Consider the following 16,719-nt stretch of genomic DNA (forward strand, 5'->3'; position numbering starts at 1 on the left):
GTCTAAATTAAACAGCTATAAATCTTCAGCAGAAATATAAGGCAAGAAATGTGCTAAAATGATGTAAACATAACATTTATTTAAGAATATATTTCAATATCAAACGACAAAGTTCAACAATGCAAAACCACAATTACTTTTGCACCAACCTAAATACTAATTGGGAGCGCATGGAAAAATATTCTAAATGTCAGTGAGAATATGAAAGCAGTAAGCTGACAGTTTTAAAAATCATTCAACAGTGAAGTTCTTGTGTTCTTTTGACACTATTATGAACATGATCTAGCACAGAATTATGACAGTGTATGAAAATGAGAAAATGTGATCAAACACGCAAATATCACAAATATTTAAATATTCAACATAACAAAGGCCAAAATGGTAACTTAAAATACAGTTCTTTCAGCCATCTTGGATCCTGTGGAGGCCTGCTGGGAGCAGGATGTCTAAAACAACAGCTATGTCTGGAAGGCTGTGGTACAAGGCCATTTTTGTTGGCTAAAAGTGGGGTCTGTGGAACCAGAGGGAGCACACAGCTCTGCTGAAAACTGAAGGTGTATATGCTTGGGATGAATTCTATCTAGGCAAGTGATCTGCTTATGTGCACAAAGCAGAGAACATCACAGTAACTCCTGGCAGATAACCTAACAAAATCAGAGTAATCTGGAAAAAGATAACTCACGCTCATAGCAACAGTGGCATGGTTCGTACCGAATTTCAAAGCAACCTTCCTGCTACTGGACATAGAACCTGTGTGATGTTGCATCCTTTAAGTATTTAAACTTACTAAAAAGTAAATAAATAAACATGTGGATTTATGAAAAAAAATTTTTAATCTTTTATTTTTTTAAATATAAACTTATTTATTTATAAACTATATTTTATATAGCTTGTTACTACTGAGAGGGATTAATGAGGGTTAATTTTAAAGGTGTATTTTAAAAGTAAAATATGAAATATCTAACTTATCAAAGATGAACACAAAACCTGAAAAAAACAAAATAATCCTGTAACCAAAGTAGATCCAAAAATGCTACCAAATGAATACCTTAACCAAAATATCAATGAAATTCCACTATGTACCATTAGTTCTTATATTAGAAACAAAAGTAAGCATTTATATATAATTGACCTAGGTTAATCATTTTCGATAAAATATGCAAAAAAGACAAATGGGGGTCCAACAATTTCTAAGCACAAAGCATTCTCTTATGTCTACTAATAGGTTGGTCAAAAAGTTCATTTGGGTCTTTCCATAACATCATATGGAACACCCAAATGAACTATTTGGCCAAATGAACTTTTTGGCCAACCCATACATCATACACAAGAAAACAAACTTGCGTTCAGACAAGAAAGAAACACAAGAGATAAGTGTCAATCTTTACCAATTTATTTTATACAAAACAGTAGCAATGTAGAATATGGGAATTATCTTCTGCTGCCACACACGCAGGTTGTGAACATTCCAAGCCAATGTATACAGTTTGGAGGAGAAGGCTAAACCAATAGCATCAACCATGCTACTGAACATAAGAAGTTTTCCTATCTAAAAAGATTAAAAATTAGATAGCAATGTCTTCTTAATATTGCTCTCATCATTGAAGACGAAGAAAAATAAAAAGTGACTTTTTTAAGATTAAAAAAAAGAGGGAAAGGGAGAAACCAAGAGGCTGCTACAACACTGCCATAGAGTCAAACCATCATACTTCAATATTTGCATACTTGATAGCAGCATTATTTTTACTGAACCGTGTGCAACTACATTTAGAAATACATCAAAGCAAAATATCATGGCAGTCATCAATCAAGATCCAAAAGAAAGAAAATGAACAAAAAATAACTCTAGGATGAACACCCTATAAGCAGATGAAGATTTACAGAGACTGAATCAGTATCTACATTCTTGGACTGTTCCATTCTGTCCCAATAAAAGTGTCAACTCAAATTGTCAACTGTGCATTTTTGGAGGATTTGAGTTTTTCCAGTTCTTATTATACTGCATGCTTGGAACAAAGAGGGTCATAATAAATCCTTCTACACAATGAACTTTAAGTAGACAGTTGAAAATAAATTTACTACTTGTAAACACACACAAAAAGAAAAATACAAGATTCTGTATCTTTAAACAATCAGTGCTTCCAAAAGCGCATTATCTCCTATATCTACCTCTCTCCCCTCGGTCTCTGTCCCGATCACATAATCGCTCTCTTTCTCTTTCTCTATCACGTCCTCTATCTCGCTCTCTGTCTCTTCTGTTATCTCTAGGGCGGTCTCGTTCTCGTTCCCGATCTCTTTCACGGGGTCTACTTCTCCGGCCACTGACAACAGCCTGTGTTCGACGAAGGAAATCATCCACCCTCATATCATAATCATGCTAGAAAAGGTAAGAAATGGATAAGGTATGTCAAAAATCAAATGGAATTTATGAGTCCATTTACAGTAATTATTGTCTGGTAGAGAGAAGAATCTAAAGAAATACCCTAATGCATAAATTCACAGAAAGCACTTTTGACATTGTTTAGAAGAAGGATTCTGATGTCTTACTAATTAGACACAACAGATGATTTACTCAGATCTCATTAAAAAATCATTTCTTGTAGTCAGTTTTTAATTTCTCTAACCAATCTCTTTAATAAGATTTATGCCAAATAATCACCTAATGATGACCTCCAACTGCATGATCAATAACATCAATACATGGGGCCACCTATGCTAAATGTCAATGTTTTTCTGCAACAGGTGGATTCTACTTAATTTTTCCTCCTTTGAGTCTACAAACTAAAGCAAATCAACTGCGCCCTCTAAAGGTGAAATTGGGAATTCTTCCATTCCTGATTTTCTTTCAAACTAAATCATTGTTAACAATTTATGGAATTTGACAGAATTTTTTAAAAATATGTACTGCAATAAGACTGTGAAGTCTATTTCACACAGAGCTAATAATACACATAAGGCTGAGGAGGACAGTGAAGGGTAAGATAAGCAACTAAGTGAGGTGCAAGGTTGTCACTGTGGCTACTACTAAGTTTGACCCCTGCTCTAGAGTTCCTCTTTCAGTTCTCAACTCATCTTTAGTGAACTTTGTTTCTTCAAAAGTCAGCTTATAAGATTCAAATTTTCACACTACCTTTCATATATTAAAAAAAAGCGATTAAATAAATACAAAATATATTACACATATGTATTAACCAGAAAGCTACTATATAATGGTGCATGAAGCACAACCTGTTAAAAAGGACAAGAACAGTTTAAGAGTCTCAGAAAAACTTTTTGAAAGTAATGTGATCATTTAAAAAAGGCATTTTCAAAAACACCACAAGCTAGCTATTCAACTAAGATTTCATCATACACTGGCTGTACACTTGAGTGGTGGGGGGAAAAAAAAACTACTAAAAGTCTACTGCTATTCAGTTGTGAAGTCACGTCCAACTCTCTTTGTGACTCCATGAACTGCATGCAGCCTGCCAGGCTCCTCTGTCTACAGACTTTTGCAGGCAAGAATACTGGAGTGGGTTGCCATTTCCTTCTCCAAAAGTCTGTTTGTTAGAATTCTCAGATTGTTTTACTAAATATTAATGGTCCTAGTGTGACTTTATTTTGAAGGCTTAATAAGTTCATGAGATAAGGAAATAAATGACAGATGAAAGTATCTCAAAGATAAGAAACTACTGCTCTGACTGGTTCTCAGACATGCATGTTCTTTATCATGTGGGAAGATAAAAAGAAGTTTATGTGGCCCAGCAGAGTCATCATGTGTGTAGCATTTAATAAACAAACTCAGCCCAACTATTATATTGAAGACCCAGAAATATTTACTCAAAAATAATCCACTTAAATAATCAAAGAGATTAGCCTAAACAATCTGCAATAGAAATATGAAACCATTATCTATTAATCAACATAATCTGGTTGTTGTTCAGTCACTAAATCATGTCAGACTCTTTTTGACCCCATGGATTGCAGCACACTAGGCTTCCCTGTACCTTCACTATCTCCCAGAGCTTGCTCAAACTCATGACCGTTGAGTTGGGATGCCATCCAACTATCTCATCCTGTCGCCCTTTTCCTCTTGCCCTCAATCCTTCCCAGCATCAGGGTCTTTTCCAATAAGTCAGTGTCCCCCACATTTAAATTATCTACAGAATTCTAAGTAGTTCCCTCACGCTTTTGCCTTCTTGTGCACTTACTACTCGTTTATCTCTGTATCTTGCTTCATGTGGTACTGGGTGATGTCCTGAATAAGGGGGATGAGCTTGAGGAGGTGGAGCATGGTGCTGATAGTAAGGATGGTGTGGAGGCTGTTCCATTCCAGGATAAGGAGTCTAAAAAATGAAAACCATTTCCATAAGCATCTAAAAAACATCCTTGTAACAAACCATTCTTAGAATTCCCCTATCCAAACCACCCAACCCAAAGAATTTACTGCTGAAGCCATTTACTTTGATGACATTAGCATTCTTTAAAATACCCTCTGTATTTGCTTGTTGAAAAAAAATGTGTGTAAGAAACTCCTGAATATTTAAACCCCATCATCTAACATGTTACATACCATAAAATACCACTAGAAATCAAAAGCCTATCCTACACAGTGATTACTATTCACTGTCCTAAGCACTTTAGAAGTCTCATTTAATCCCCACAGCAACCCTACAGATAGGTGCTAATAGAATTATAAGTAATAGTATTATTATGTAATCCTAATTTACAAAAAGGGAAACTGGGGCACCAAACGGTTAGGTCACTTGCTCAAATTCACACTGCTACTAAAGAGGGTAGAAGTTAGACACAACATCAGATAATCTGACTCTAGAATCAGTCATGTTAATACTATGCACAAATGTATTTAAAGAGCTAATGAAATTATAAAATGAATAATGCAATTATAAAATGAATGATGGAAAATCAAGGTAGTTCTCCCCCTAGTTAGGGCCAAGATATTACTATTATTTTTTAAATGTCATACTCTAAAGGAAAGAAATAATTCATCTGTCTGTATACAGTACCTTAAGTGAAACAAAAGTCAGATGAAAAGGCCACATTACAGGCAGCATTTTAAGATAAAAAGGTAAGAAACAATCAGAACAAATTAAACTTCTAAGCTGTTTTATTTTATTAGGAACTAATGCTTCAGCTATCTTTAATACTTTAAAATATACTTTAAGAAGAACATCCAGTTTTCTTAAAAAAAGGAAAAAATTAAAGGTCAGGAACAAGATTTAGTTAACCTTATTTAACATAGAGAATTTACTGAATATCAGGGTCAGGCACTATGCTAAACTTAACATGTATTTTGCAAACTTAGCTTCTTGACAATCCTACAAGGTTGACACTATTCCATTAAATTTTAAACTATACAAGCATAGGCATACTGTCCCAATTTATTCACTGAGGTACACCCAGAGCAAACAGGGTCGTGCAGAGTAGGTACTAAATAGTTTGATGAGTCAAAGAATGAATGGATATCCAAATTTCACAGATAAGGAAAACTAAGACAAAAATGTATTATGAAACTTTTCTAAAGTCAGAGCTGAGACGGGAAGGTATTTGAACCCTGAAGAGTTTACACTACTAGCCACCACAATAATAAATCATAACATTTATCAACTAAGCCTCCACTATTAATACAAATCCAATCATTCATTAGCCTTTACTTTAAAAACAGCATGCAATTTTACTTATCACCAGACATGTATTTTATGTCTCTTAATGGGTAACTGTAACAATCATACTCCAAGTAAGCATTCAAAATGTATGGAACTGCAAATGAAATTATATAACTTGCAAAAACAGAATTAATACAAACCATTCCTTGCCAAGGTGGTGGTGGTCCCATGTTATGAAATTCCCTCACATAATCATTGTAGGACTAAAATGAAAGATGATAATGTCAATAAATAAAAACCCAGAACTTACAAAATAAAGCAGATACTGATTTTATGTGCATTAAATAAAAAAAAAGAAATGCTTACCCCATTTAAAAATACATCTCGGCGAACTCCTGAAAACCGTCTGTTGGGAATAAGATTTGTGAAACTAAATTCAGGTGGTTCATAAACTAGTTCCAAGAATGTAATTCAAAACTGAACAAAAATGAACCCAACTTACCTATCTACTTCCTGGTATCGTGGATCCTTTAAATACCCTGTTCAAACATCAAGCATTTTAGTATATCAAACTTATATTTTTTATTATGGCATCATAATTAAACCTTCCTTACCACTCATTTCAATTCTTCCCATGATATAATAGTGAAGCTATTGATACTATTATCATACTGTTCCATTTTCAGATTTTCTTCTCGGATTACATGATAATTAGAAAGTAACTAAATAACTTACTGATATCACAGAATTATAAACTGTTAGAGAGGTTTGCATATGGATCTTCTAAATCCACACCCCAATTCTTGCTAGACAGAAATTTCTTCATGCTGCACCATAGGAAGGTAAGGACAGAGGAATTATCTTGAGGACACTGTAATAGGTCTTCCTTAAAACAAATGTTTACCTTCCACCTTGAGAATACATAAGCCTTGCTAAGTCAACCAAAGCTTTAAAAAATGCAAACTTAAGGGGAGAAAAACAAAATTAACGAAAGTTGTAAAAATTAAAATATATACATTTTAAATGAAAGAACCACAGTAATCAGAGAAATACTCTCCCCTCTTCTTCTCATAAGAACTTAGTAAATTAAAATGTGAAAAAGTTTAAGTGGCCAAGTTACTGGGGAAAAATTTTACTTCTTCAGAATATCCCATTTTGGAGAAGAATGAGGCTTATCAAGCCATCTGTCATGTAACAAGGCTGTAATGCTCACTAACACCAACTTCCAAATGGTCTGATTTTTATAAGTGTATCACTGACTGTTTTAAATAAATATCTTCTCTTTAACTACAGTGTGCCTTTTTCAACTCCAGTAAGGGAAAGGTTAACTGAAAAGCTGCTTTTAGATTACAAACCAAGCATTTCCCATTCCTCTCTAAAAATATGAAAATCAAAGATGTATTTAGAAAAATACAGCATAATTTCAGTTTCCAATTAAAGCTTTCTACCACAGGAAATACTAAGTATCAAAGAGAATAAAAATCCTAATAAGAGTGTAAGTTCATTGCTTTCCCTATTTAATCTTAAAACACAAGTGCAGTTTCCATTTCCTACAATTTCAGGTCATTAATAGCTGCATCCTAAAGTTTTCTCACTTTTAAAACTATAGGGTCATGATAGAAGATTCTGTGCTGTTGTTGTTTTTAATCATTTCAAGTCAAATATCTGCAGGATTATAAAATATTAACCTGGTCTCTGATGAAACTCAGGGGCATAGTCAATCCTTGGTTTCTTTCTGCTGTTATGAATATCATAATCTTCTGGTCGACGCCTACATAAATTAGACACATTAGAAATTAAACCAGAAACTGCTAGGAGAACAAACAGCAAAGCAAGAGTTTCTGACAGAAATAAGTACAAAAAAAAGCTCATTATTTCCTTTAGAATAACAGCCTCGTCTTTCGTGAACATCTTAAAATCTCTAAATTTTAATTCCTCAAATTCTTATACACCAATCTTTAGATGTATTGCTAGAAAGAAATATATTCTCTAATCCTTGTGCTATGATCAGACACTTAAAAGTAATCTGTTCAAAATACGTAAATCACATTTTAGTTATCTAAACAAAAGTAAATGAGCTAAAGCTAATATAAATATCCAGTTTAACAATTAAAACACTTTTCTGAATAAAGTCTTCATTCAGGTAAAATAAAGGGGAAAAAACTTCTCATCATTACACAACAGGTAACCCTAAAATCTATATATTTAAACTTATTAGTGTCATTTTAGGTTAAATCTGAATAAAATTATGTATTTCTTAAATATTTTTCTTCTGCTTTGTACAAAATTATACTTTTCACATGATCATACAGAAAATTTGATACTTATTAAAAGTTATTTTACAGGAAAGTTTTAAAAATGTTTAAATACTTTGAAAAACTAATTTCTAAAGTTAATAACATTTACAAATTGTGGGAATTTTTTCCCAGAAACAATGCCTTAAAATAAACTGGCAAATAATGGGGCAGAGTTTTAACAGAGTTTCATAATACAAATTCAAAATGTATTCTTTAGAAGGTGAAACTTTACTATCTGCAGCAGGCTGCTCTTCACTATCTTCCATAAATCTCAACGGTTAATGTAACCATTAAGGTTAACGTATATACATCATGAAATACACTTCATTATACTTAGCATTTAATAAAGAGCTATACAAACTAAAAAACAAAATTTCAGGTTTTTTAAGGTAATAATAAATATGTCTTTTTACCCTTGTCAAAATCTCTGTAATAACCTGGGCATCACTAGCTTTCCAGTTATTTCTGAATGTTTACTGCTTTCATAAACTTCTGCAACACAAGTTCACTCAAACTACAAAGCTGCAATAAACCCAAGCCCCCCAACATAATAAAAACAGTTGCATCTACAATAAATAAGACTAAGAAAATTAAAAACTGGTTTAAAAAATAAACATACCGCTTTCCTGTAGTTTGGGGAGTGCATTTACGACCGGTATAAAACATGATAGTAACAGTTCATAAAGTAGTCCAACTACTGACTTTAAGCTGTAAGCCACATACAAATATGGAGGCCCTGGCAGGCTTGAGAGGAGTAGTGGTGTAATAAGTATAGTTTACAGTCCATTGCAAATCTGAGGTAAAAACTTCACTTGTATGTACTGTATTGCACTGGAAATCTCTTAGCTTAAAACTTCAAAAGACATCTTGGTGATCAGTCCTTTTAGGCCAAAAGTAAGGGGGCTCTGCCAGGTTTCCTCCTACCTACTTGACAGTGTCCTTCTTAAGCTCAAAGAAAAGGGGACTCTTGTTGGATTATCTGTACCTACCACAGGATGTTTCCACCAAAAGGAAACTTAACCAAAGGTTTCATCCCATCAACCACACATCCAACAGTCTTTAGCAGAATATTTTAGATTTAGCTGTATGCAAATCTACTCAGGGTAAGGTGTTGGGTGAAGGGCTTAAATCAGTCCTTTGCAAAGACTTCTCCAATTCTGTAACAAGTTAAAACCCCTTTTCCTGGAAAATGCTGTTTAGTTCATAAAGTAGTGATCAACAACCATGGCGATCCTCTAAAAAACACTTTAAGTCCACAGGTACTGCCAGCATCTGGAAAAGCTGTAAACAGACACAGCAACAGCCCTTCTTTTTGGTTTGTTGCCGGGTCTCCCAGGGCCACTTGATCCCCTTTGGAAAGAACCTAGTTTTCAGAAGCTCAGCAAGATGTGTGAATTCACGGGGTACATGTTAGACAATATTGAGAATGGGGTTAACACATCACGATGGTAAAATCTGAAACAGTCCCAACAATGCTCCTCTTGAATATCAAAATAACTTAAAATATTTTATCCTCTAATAAATGAGGCGTCATCTTCTGAAAAAATAATAGTGATCCTTTATAAAAGTCCCATATCTGATAAGGTTTATCCAGAGACACACCTGAAAGAAAAGGCTTTTTACAAAATATTAACAATTTTTGCAAATAAAGACTTCCTCCTCTTCCTCCTTTCTAGCCTGTTCTTAGCAACAAAGGCCTACCTCATTTCAATGGTATACATTGTATTATCAGATTACTATCTAATCTAAACTGGTTATCACTCTTTAGCAGATAATTTTTTCTGCATAAGGAAAGATCCCCATTTTCCTCTTGAAAAATGACTGAGACCAAGGTGACCATCTGAAATCCTCAATGAAGCCACAAACTAGTCCATGCAGCTTGATTTGAGGATTTTCTCTTTCTTCTTTACCGCAGGACAAACTTTTGACGAATCATATTCCTCCATCATGTTATTCTGATATATGTGCCTATTATCAGTCCAAAGAACGTTTCTAACCTTCCCACATCCCGGACTGGTTCTCGACGGGATGGTCGTCCTCTTGATCGGGGCTGAGAATGCATTCTTCTCTTGTGACGCATTTTATGAATGACCTGATACAAGTCAATACTTTCATCAGGGGGAAATAGAAGACAAAGCTGGGTTCCACATTCAAGTTCAATTTCCTGGAATAAGAAAGCAGTAATTTACAAAATGAAAAAAAGGAGAAACTTTCGATAGAGTTGTTGTATTTTCCTGATGTACAGAACAAAAATAGGCTGACTTGGAGGTTTCCTTCCCAAGGTTGATGATCACATGAGATTCCAATCAACTTCCTTGAAAGATTTTAAAAAGCTTTTCAAAAGTGTTTCACGTATTTATGTAAGGGGAAAAATGGTGTCCCTGGTGGCTCAGACAGTAAAGAGTCCATCTGCAATGCGGGAGACCAGGGTTTGATCCCTGGGTTGGGAAAATACCCTGGAGAAGAGCATGGCAACCCACTCCAGTATTCTTGCCTGGAGAATTCCCATGGACAGAAGAGCCTGGTGGGCTACAGTCCATGAGGTTGCAATGAGTCAGACACAAATGAATGACTAAGCACAGCACAGAATCTCCAAGGTTAACTACAGAATCTGTGACAGTCACCCTCTGTAACAAAGGAATATTTCTTTGTGCAAAATACATTAAGTATCAGGATGAAGTCATCCATCTTAATACAATGGAGAAAAAATGTTTAGTGTGTCAACAATTTTCATGGTTATGAATTGCTAAATGCACTGAAATATATTAACAAGGGCAAACTAATCTATGAGCTTTATATAATTTTTATTTTAAATTACCAACATTTTCACTTACAAGCAATAAAAACTTGGTTCAAAATTACATTTAGAAAACTAAGGGTCACAAGCCTAGGTTTATTTTAAATCACTGCACATTTTTAATTTTATCTGCAGACTCGACAACCTGCGTATACACATACTCATCTCCTTTTAATAGTTTCTTTCTATTCAGAAAACTTCAGTAAAGATGTTAAGTGGCATTTCTAAAATGTATCAGAATCTGTTAAGCAGTAATAATACAATGAAAAACCTAAACCTAAAAGGTTTTTAAAATCGTGCCAGTTCTCTTCAAAAACTTTTCCTTCAATTGTATAAATCCAGTACCAAATAAATCTACCTTTCTACATTAACGGAGGTCATATCAAATCAGTCATAATTACAGTAATCACAAACTCCAAATAAGAATATTTTCCCCAATCATCCTCAGAAATTCACTCAAAAATGGTTTTAAAATATCTTTCAATAAAGATTTCTATAAGAGTGATTAAATATATGTTTTTTAGAATCAATTAAAACAACAAACCTGTCCATCACGTCCAATCTTTACCGGCTTATGTTCATTCCAAGGATTGGTGAGATGAGCTGACTTAGTAAAGGGTAATTCACGCCTAAACACAAAGTGATATCAATTATACTATTTTGCAGAATCTTTTAAAGACCTTATACTACTTTAGTAATGAATTCCTATTAATCATGACTTAAATGCGACTAAATAAGATTGATAGAGATTATTTCCCAGAAACAAAGCCACATTCAGAGACACACTTTTCACATTCTCCTGTATTCTCAAAAAGAAAAAAAAAAAGCTAAATATGCTTAAAAATATGAGCTAAGACACCAAGACAGTTTGGTCTCTCTCAACTTTTCTGAACCTGAGTTTCTTCATCTTATAAATATAAGGATAGTGCCACTCTCTTCAAACTTGTTTTAGGTAGCTTGCAAATGAAATAACACATCAAATGTTTACATCTTATATCTATGTACTAAAAATCTTGTATATTTTAATAACTGATCAATAAAGAGATGAACTTTAACCAGGCAGTTAATACCACATGAATACATGTCCCCTACCCTTGGTTCAAGACTGCTTTCCCAGATTCAATTATCTTCCCCTTTTGCTAAAGCAATAATACAAAATTTTATACTTATAAATTTACATATTTGCATGTATTAATTATGCACTATCTCTCCTCTTACACTACAATGCTATACTTCATTTTTTATTAATTGGAGACTAATTACTTCACAATATTGTGGTGGTTTTTGCCATACATCGACATGAATCAGCCACGGATGTACGTGTCCTCCCAGGTGTCCTCCCCCTGCCACCTCCCCTCCCACCCCACCCTACCCTCTTTTGGGTGGTCCCAGAGCACTTGCTTTGAGTACTCTGCTTCATGTCCTCTATTTTACATATGGTAATACACATGTTTTAATGCTATTCTCTCAAATCATCCTGTCTTTGCCTTCTCCAACACAGACCACAAGTCTATTCTTTACATCGCTGTATCTTTTGCTGTCTTGCATATAGGGTCATCGTTACTGTCTTTCTAAATTACATATATATGCATTAATATATTGTATTGGTGTTTCTCTTTCTGACTTACTTCACTCTATATTATAGGCTCCAGTTTCTGAGCCACAGGGCAAAATAGTCTCGCCAAGTTTAAAAAAAAAAAGATACCCTGCATTTTTATAGCACAACAATGAACATAAACATGACAAGTAATAAATACCTGTTGCCAAAAAAAATCAGAAATTAACATCATTCAATAATGTTTCATCTATTTGTGTATAAAGTAATGCCAAATTAAAGAAATGCTTTAATTAAAGAACTATATCTACAAATAAAACTGCTCAAAAAGCATACAAAGATGAGTAAGATAAAAAGCTTTAATTCCTAACCTTTTTTAAACAGCTTTCACCAAACAATAAATAAGCACACACAAGTATTTTGTAAAAAGAATGAGTACCATAAACAGAGTATAGAACTTTTGCTTTTAATGTGAATGGTCGTATTTGTCTTGGCAAGCAAGAAAGAAACAAATAGAAAATGCTTCTATATGCCACCTGGTAAAGGTGGCATAAGGGATAAGCCTGAAAGAAAAGTGACTCAGGAAAAGTCATAGGTAGAAAGGTAAAGCAGAGATACTTCTGAAGCAATGAAAAGGACCTGAGTGAAGACATAACAGAGAAGAAAAATTACATGCAAATGACCTGGTCCAATGGACAAGCTATACAACCATTTACTTCTAGCCTTATGTGAATTTTCTTAAAGATGAATATTAAATGCTCAAAGTTTGGACTTTTTTAAACCTCAGAAAATATTTTTAACATCTACAGGAAAAGATTAAAGTTACAAAGTGGCATGATCTGTTGTGGTGGTGATGTCAATGTATGGGAAAAGTGAGCAGTGAGTGGTGGAAATAAATGCCCACTAGGTACTACTAAAAGGCCTGAATCTTCATCTAAAAGACATCTTACCTCACACATCAAGAGTGGTTCAAGAGTGTATACAAACAAAAATATATGTGTACATATATACATATATACACACATCCCCACCCCGCCACTTCAGGGAGGGCTGGGAGGAAAGAGATCATCATTAAGCTAAACTAAAGCCATAGCAAAGCCTAGAATATCCAGACACAGATCTATAGTTAAAAACTGTATTTTAAGTTTCTTATATTTTTCTTCTAAATTGCCAGTTAATAAGTTACAGAAAGGAATAACCTACAACCTTCCCTGGTGGCTCAGATGGTTGAGTCCACCTGCAATGCAGGAGACCCAGCTGGGTTCGATCCCTGGGTCAGGAAGATCCCCTGGAGAAGGGAATGGCAACCTACTCCAGTATTCTTGCCTCAAGTTCCATGGACAGAGGAGCCCGGAGGGCTACAATACATGGGGTTACAAAGTTGGACACGACAGAACAACTAACACTTTCACTTTCAACTACCAAAGCACAGGAAGGTTTCAAGTTATTATTGCACAGAATTATCACTGCTATTTAAACATTAGCCATGGATTACCCTTGGTCCCAAAAAAAGGCATTATGTTGAGCTGGTTGAGTCACTTGGGGTTAAAATTCTTTGGTGGTTCTTTGATGGCACTGGTTCTAACTGAATTCCAGAGACATATGCCCACTGTTTTGACAAATTATTTAATCTCAGCCTGAATATCACAGGGAACTTTGACGCTTTAAGTACAACAGGGCTCAGGTTAAAACTAAGAGAAATGGTACATCTGTGGTTATCACGAGTATATAGCAGGCATCCTAAAAACTAGCTTTTGAGCAGACATGTAAGGAAGAGGCCTACAGATGTTTATCTCTACTGTGAGTATTCTAGGTAACATGGCAGTGATTCTCTACTTTAAGGAGCTTAGTAAATGGGGCATATTTAAAAAAAGAACATGAACTGTACAAAGACTCTGTATGTACTAAATAGTTGGTCATTAAAGCTAACAGGAATAGCAGAGAAACCATGAAAGAAAAGAGAAATGGGTTATTTGGAATGGACCCGATAGGGGTGAGGTTAAAACACAGATTTAATTCTGGTTGAATAATATTTTATAATTTTAGTCTTATTTTGATCTAACTCCCAGTGGCAACTGGGACTTTTTATGCATGCTTCCTTCCTTATGTGCTACCATGCACCATCTAGTCTTAAAAACTCAAGTGTGCCTATGGGGCTTCTCCGATGGCTCAGTGGTAAAGAATCCACCTGCAAATCAGAAGATACAGTAGATACAGGAGACTCAGGTTTGATCCCTGTGTTGGGAAGATCCCCTGGAGGAAATGGTAACCCACTCCAGTATTCTTGCTTGAAAATAATCCTGTGGAACGAGGATTCTGGCGGGCTAAAGTCCAAAAGGTTACAAAGAGTTGGACACAACTGAGTGAGTGAGCATGAGTGTGTGCATACAGGTTTGAGGCACATGTCAGAATCCTACATTCTAATAATCAGATACTGCTGATGCAAGTGATCCAAGGACCACACCTAAAAAAAACTCAGAGCCAGTTATTAAATCCAAAAGGCACTTAAATAAAACTCTAGTAACTATCATATCTGATTTGTATTTATTAAAGTTTAATCCTTTTAAACTGGATCATCGAAAAAGCAAAAGAGTTTCAGAAAAACATCTATTTCTGCTTTACTGATGATGCCAAAGCCTTTGACTGTGTGGATCACAATAAACTGTGGGAAATTCTGAAAGAGATGGGAATACCAGACCACCTGACCTGCCTCTTGAGAAATCTGTATGCTGGTCAGGAAGCAACAGTTAGAACTGGACATGGAACAACAAACTGGTTCCAAATAGGAAAAGGAGTACGTTAAGGCTGTATAATGTCACCCTGCTTATTTAACTAATATGCAGAGTACATTATGAGAAACGCTGGGCTAGAGGAAGCACAAGCTGGAATCGAAATTGCCAGGAAGAAATATCAATAACCTCAGATATGCAGATGACACCACCCTTATGGCAGAAAGCGAAGAAGAACAGAGTGAGAAAGTTGGCTTAAAATTCAACATTCAGAAAACTAAGATCATGGCATCCGGTCCCATCACTTCATGGGAAAGAGATGGGGAAACAGTGTCAGACTTTATTTTTCTGGGCTCCAAAATCACTGCAGATGGTGACTGCAGCCATGAAATTAAAAGACGCTTACTCCTTGGAAGGAAAGTTATGACCAACCTAGATAGCATATTGAAAAGCAGACACTACTTTGTCAACAAAGGTCCGTCTAGTCAAGACAATGGTTTTTCCAGTAGTCGTGTATGGATGTGAGAGCTGGACTATAAAGAAAGCTGAGCGCCAAAGAATTGATGCTTTTGAACTGTGGTGTTGGAGAAGATGCTTGATGTCCCCTAGACTGCAAGGAGATCCAACCAGTCCATCCTAAAGGAGATCAGTCCTGGGTGTCCATTGGAAGGACTGATATTGAAGCTGAAACTCCAATACTTTGGCCACCTGATGTGAAGATGACTCATTGGAAAAGACCCTGATACTGGAAAAGATTGAGGGCAGGAGGAGAAGGGGATGACAGAGGATACGATGGTTGGATGGCATCACCGACTCAATGGACATGAGTTTGGGTAGGCTCCAGGAGTTGGTGATGGACAGGGAGGCCTGGTGTGCTGTGGTTCATTGGGGTCGCAAAGAGTTGGACACGACTGAGTGACTGAACTGATGAATCATTTTAACACTAACAGTTATAAGTAATTCTCATTTCATATGGAGAACAGTTCAAGTGACTTACCCAAGGAAATATCAATGTAATAATATCATGTGCCTCCTCAGAACTTTTAAGTACTATAAAATTACTCTTGAACATACTTGTGACTTTTTCTTTTTAAAGCTGTATTTTTTTTAATTTAAAAATATTCTTTTCAGGTAAACCTTAAAACTTACTTAAAAATAAGAATTACTACCCCAAATTTTGCAAACTGCTAGAAGGATGGACTATTTGAATTTTTCCCTCTTCTGTTGCTAATATAAATAAGATAGTAAAACTGCCAGTAAGTCAATGAAGAAGAAAATGACACAATAATCTGTGTATAAATTAATTTTCTAAAATTGAGAAATTTATCAATAATTTGAAAATAAAAGTTAAATAAGTAAAATTCAAAATAAAATTTGCTACCACCAATCTAAAACTGGGTAATTACTTTTCTTCTATTCCTAAGAAAGCATCATCTCCAAATATCTTTCAGTGACACCAGTAATGTCTCTAGTCATAAAACCATAGACTTAGCAAACCTTTCCTTTGGCCTTTATCTATCAAAAAAATTATAAGTAAAAATGTCTCATCTCTAAGAAATAACTTGTCTTCCCTATAAACTACCACCAGATTTCTAAACTTTGTAATTTTGATTATGATTAATTTTAGAAATAAAGAACTTCATTTTAAAACCCTGGGTACAATGGAGTATGGGAATATTATCTATAGTCTCACCATGCTAACAATGCATTTCAATGTAATTATGTATCCTTTCAT

At 35.0% G+C, this 16,719-nt stretch overlaps 1 protein-coding gene and 1 pseudogene across 13 annotated transcripts in view; one reads left to right on the forward strand and one right to left on the reverse strand.

Moving 5' to 3' along the window:
- The first annotated feature begins 460 nt into the window (after nt 1-460).
- On the forward strand, nt 461-828 carry LOC147370568 (large ribosomal subunit protein eL33 pseudogene; annotated as a pseudogene).
- A 543-nt stretch (nt 829-1,371) lies between these two features.
- The window catches only part of YTHDC1 (YTH N6-methyladenosine RNA binding protein C1), a 38,104-nt gene continuing 22,756 nt past the window's right edge, over nt 1,372-16,719 (reverse strand). For 7 of the 13 annotated variants that reach the window (XM_086405553.1, XM_086405549.1, XM_086405545.1 and 4 more), the window contains 8 exons: nt 11,245-11,329; nt 9,901-10,067; nt 7,295-7,377; nt 6,109-6,145; nt 5,973-6,036; nt 5,807-5,869; nt 4,191-4,325; nt 1,372-2,377 (listed from right to left, as the gene is read on the reverse strand). In XM_086405553.1, the coding sequence (XP_086261679.1) occupies nt 2,153-2,377; nt 4,191-4,325; nt 5,807-5,869; nt 5,973-6,036; nt 6,109-6,145; nt 7,295-7,377; nt 9,901-10,067; nt 11,245-11,329 (859 nt within the window). In that variant the 3' untranslated portion in view covers nt 1,372-2,152. The remainder of the gene's footprint in view (nt 2,378-4,190; nt 4,326-5,806; nt 5,870-5,972; nt 6,037-6,108; nt 6,146-7,294; nt 7,378-9,900; nt 10,068-11,244; nt 11,330-16,719) is intronic. The other 6 variants (XM_086405554.1, XM_086405551.1, XM_086405546.1 and 3 more) reach the window with 1 other exon arrangement.

The sequence above is a fragment of the Bos grunniens genome, chromosome 6 (genome assembly GCF_055505025.1).
Source record: "Bos grunniens cultivar Pamir isolate PY7600 chromosome 6, Bosgru_T2T1.0, whole genome shotgun sequence".
Classification (NCBI taxonomy): Eukaryota; Metazoa; Chordata; class Mammalia; order Artiodactyla; family Bovidae; genus Bos; species Bos grunniens.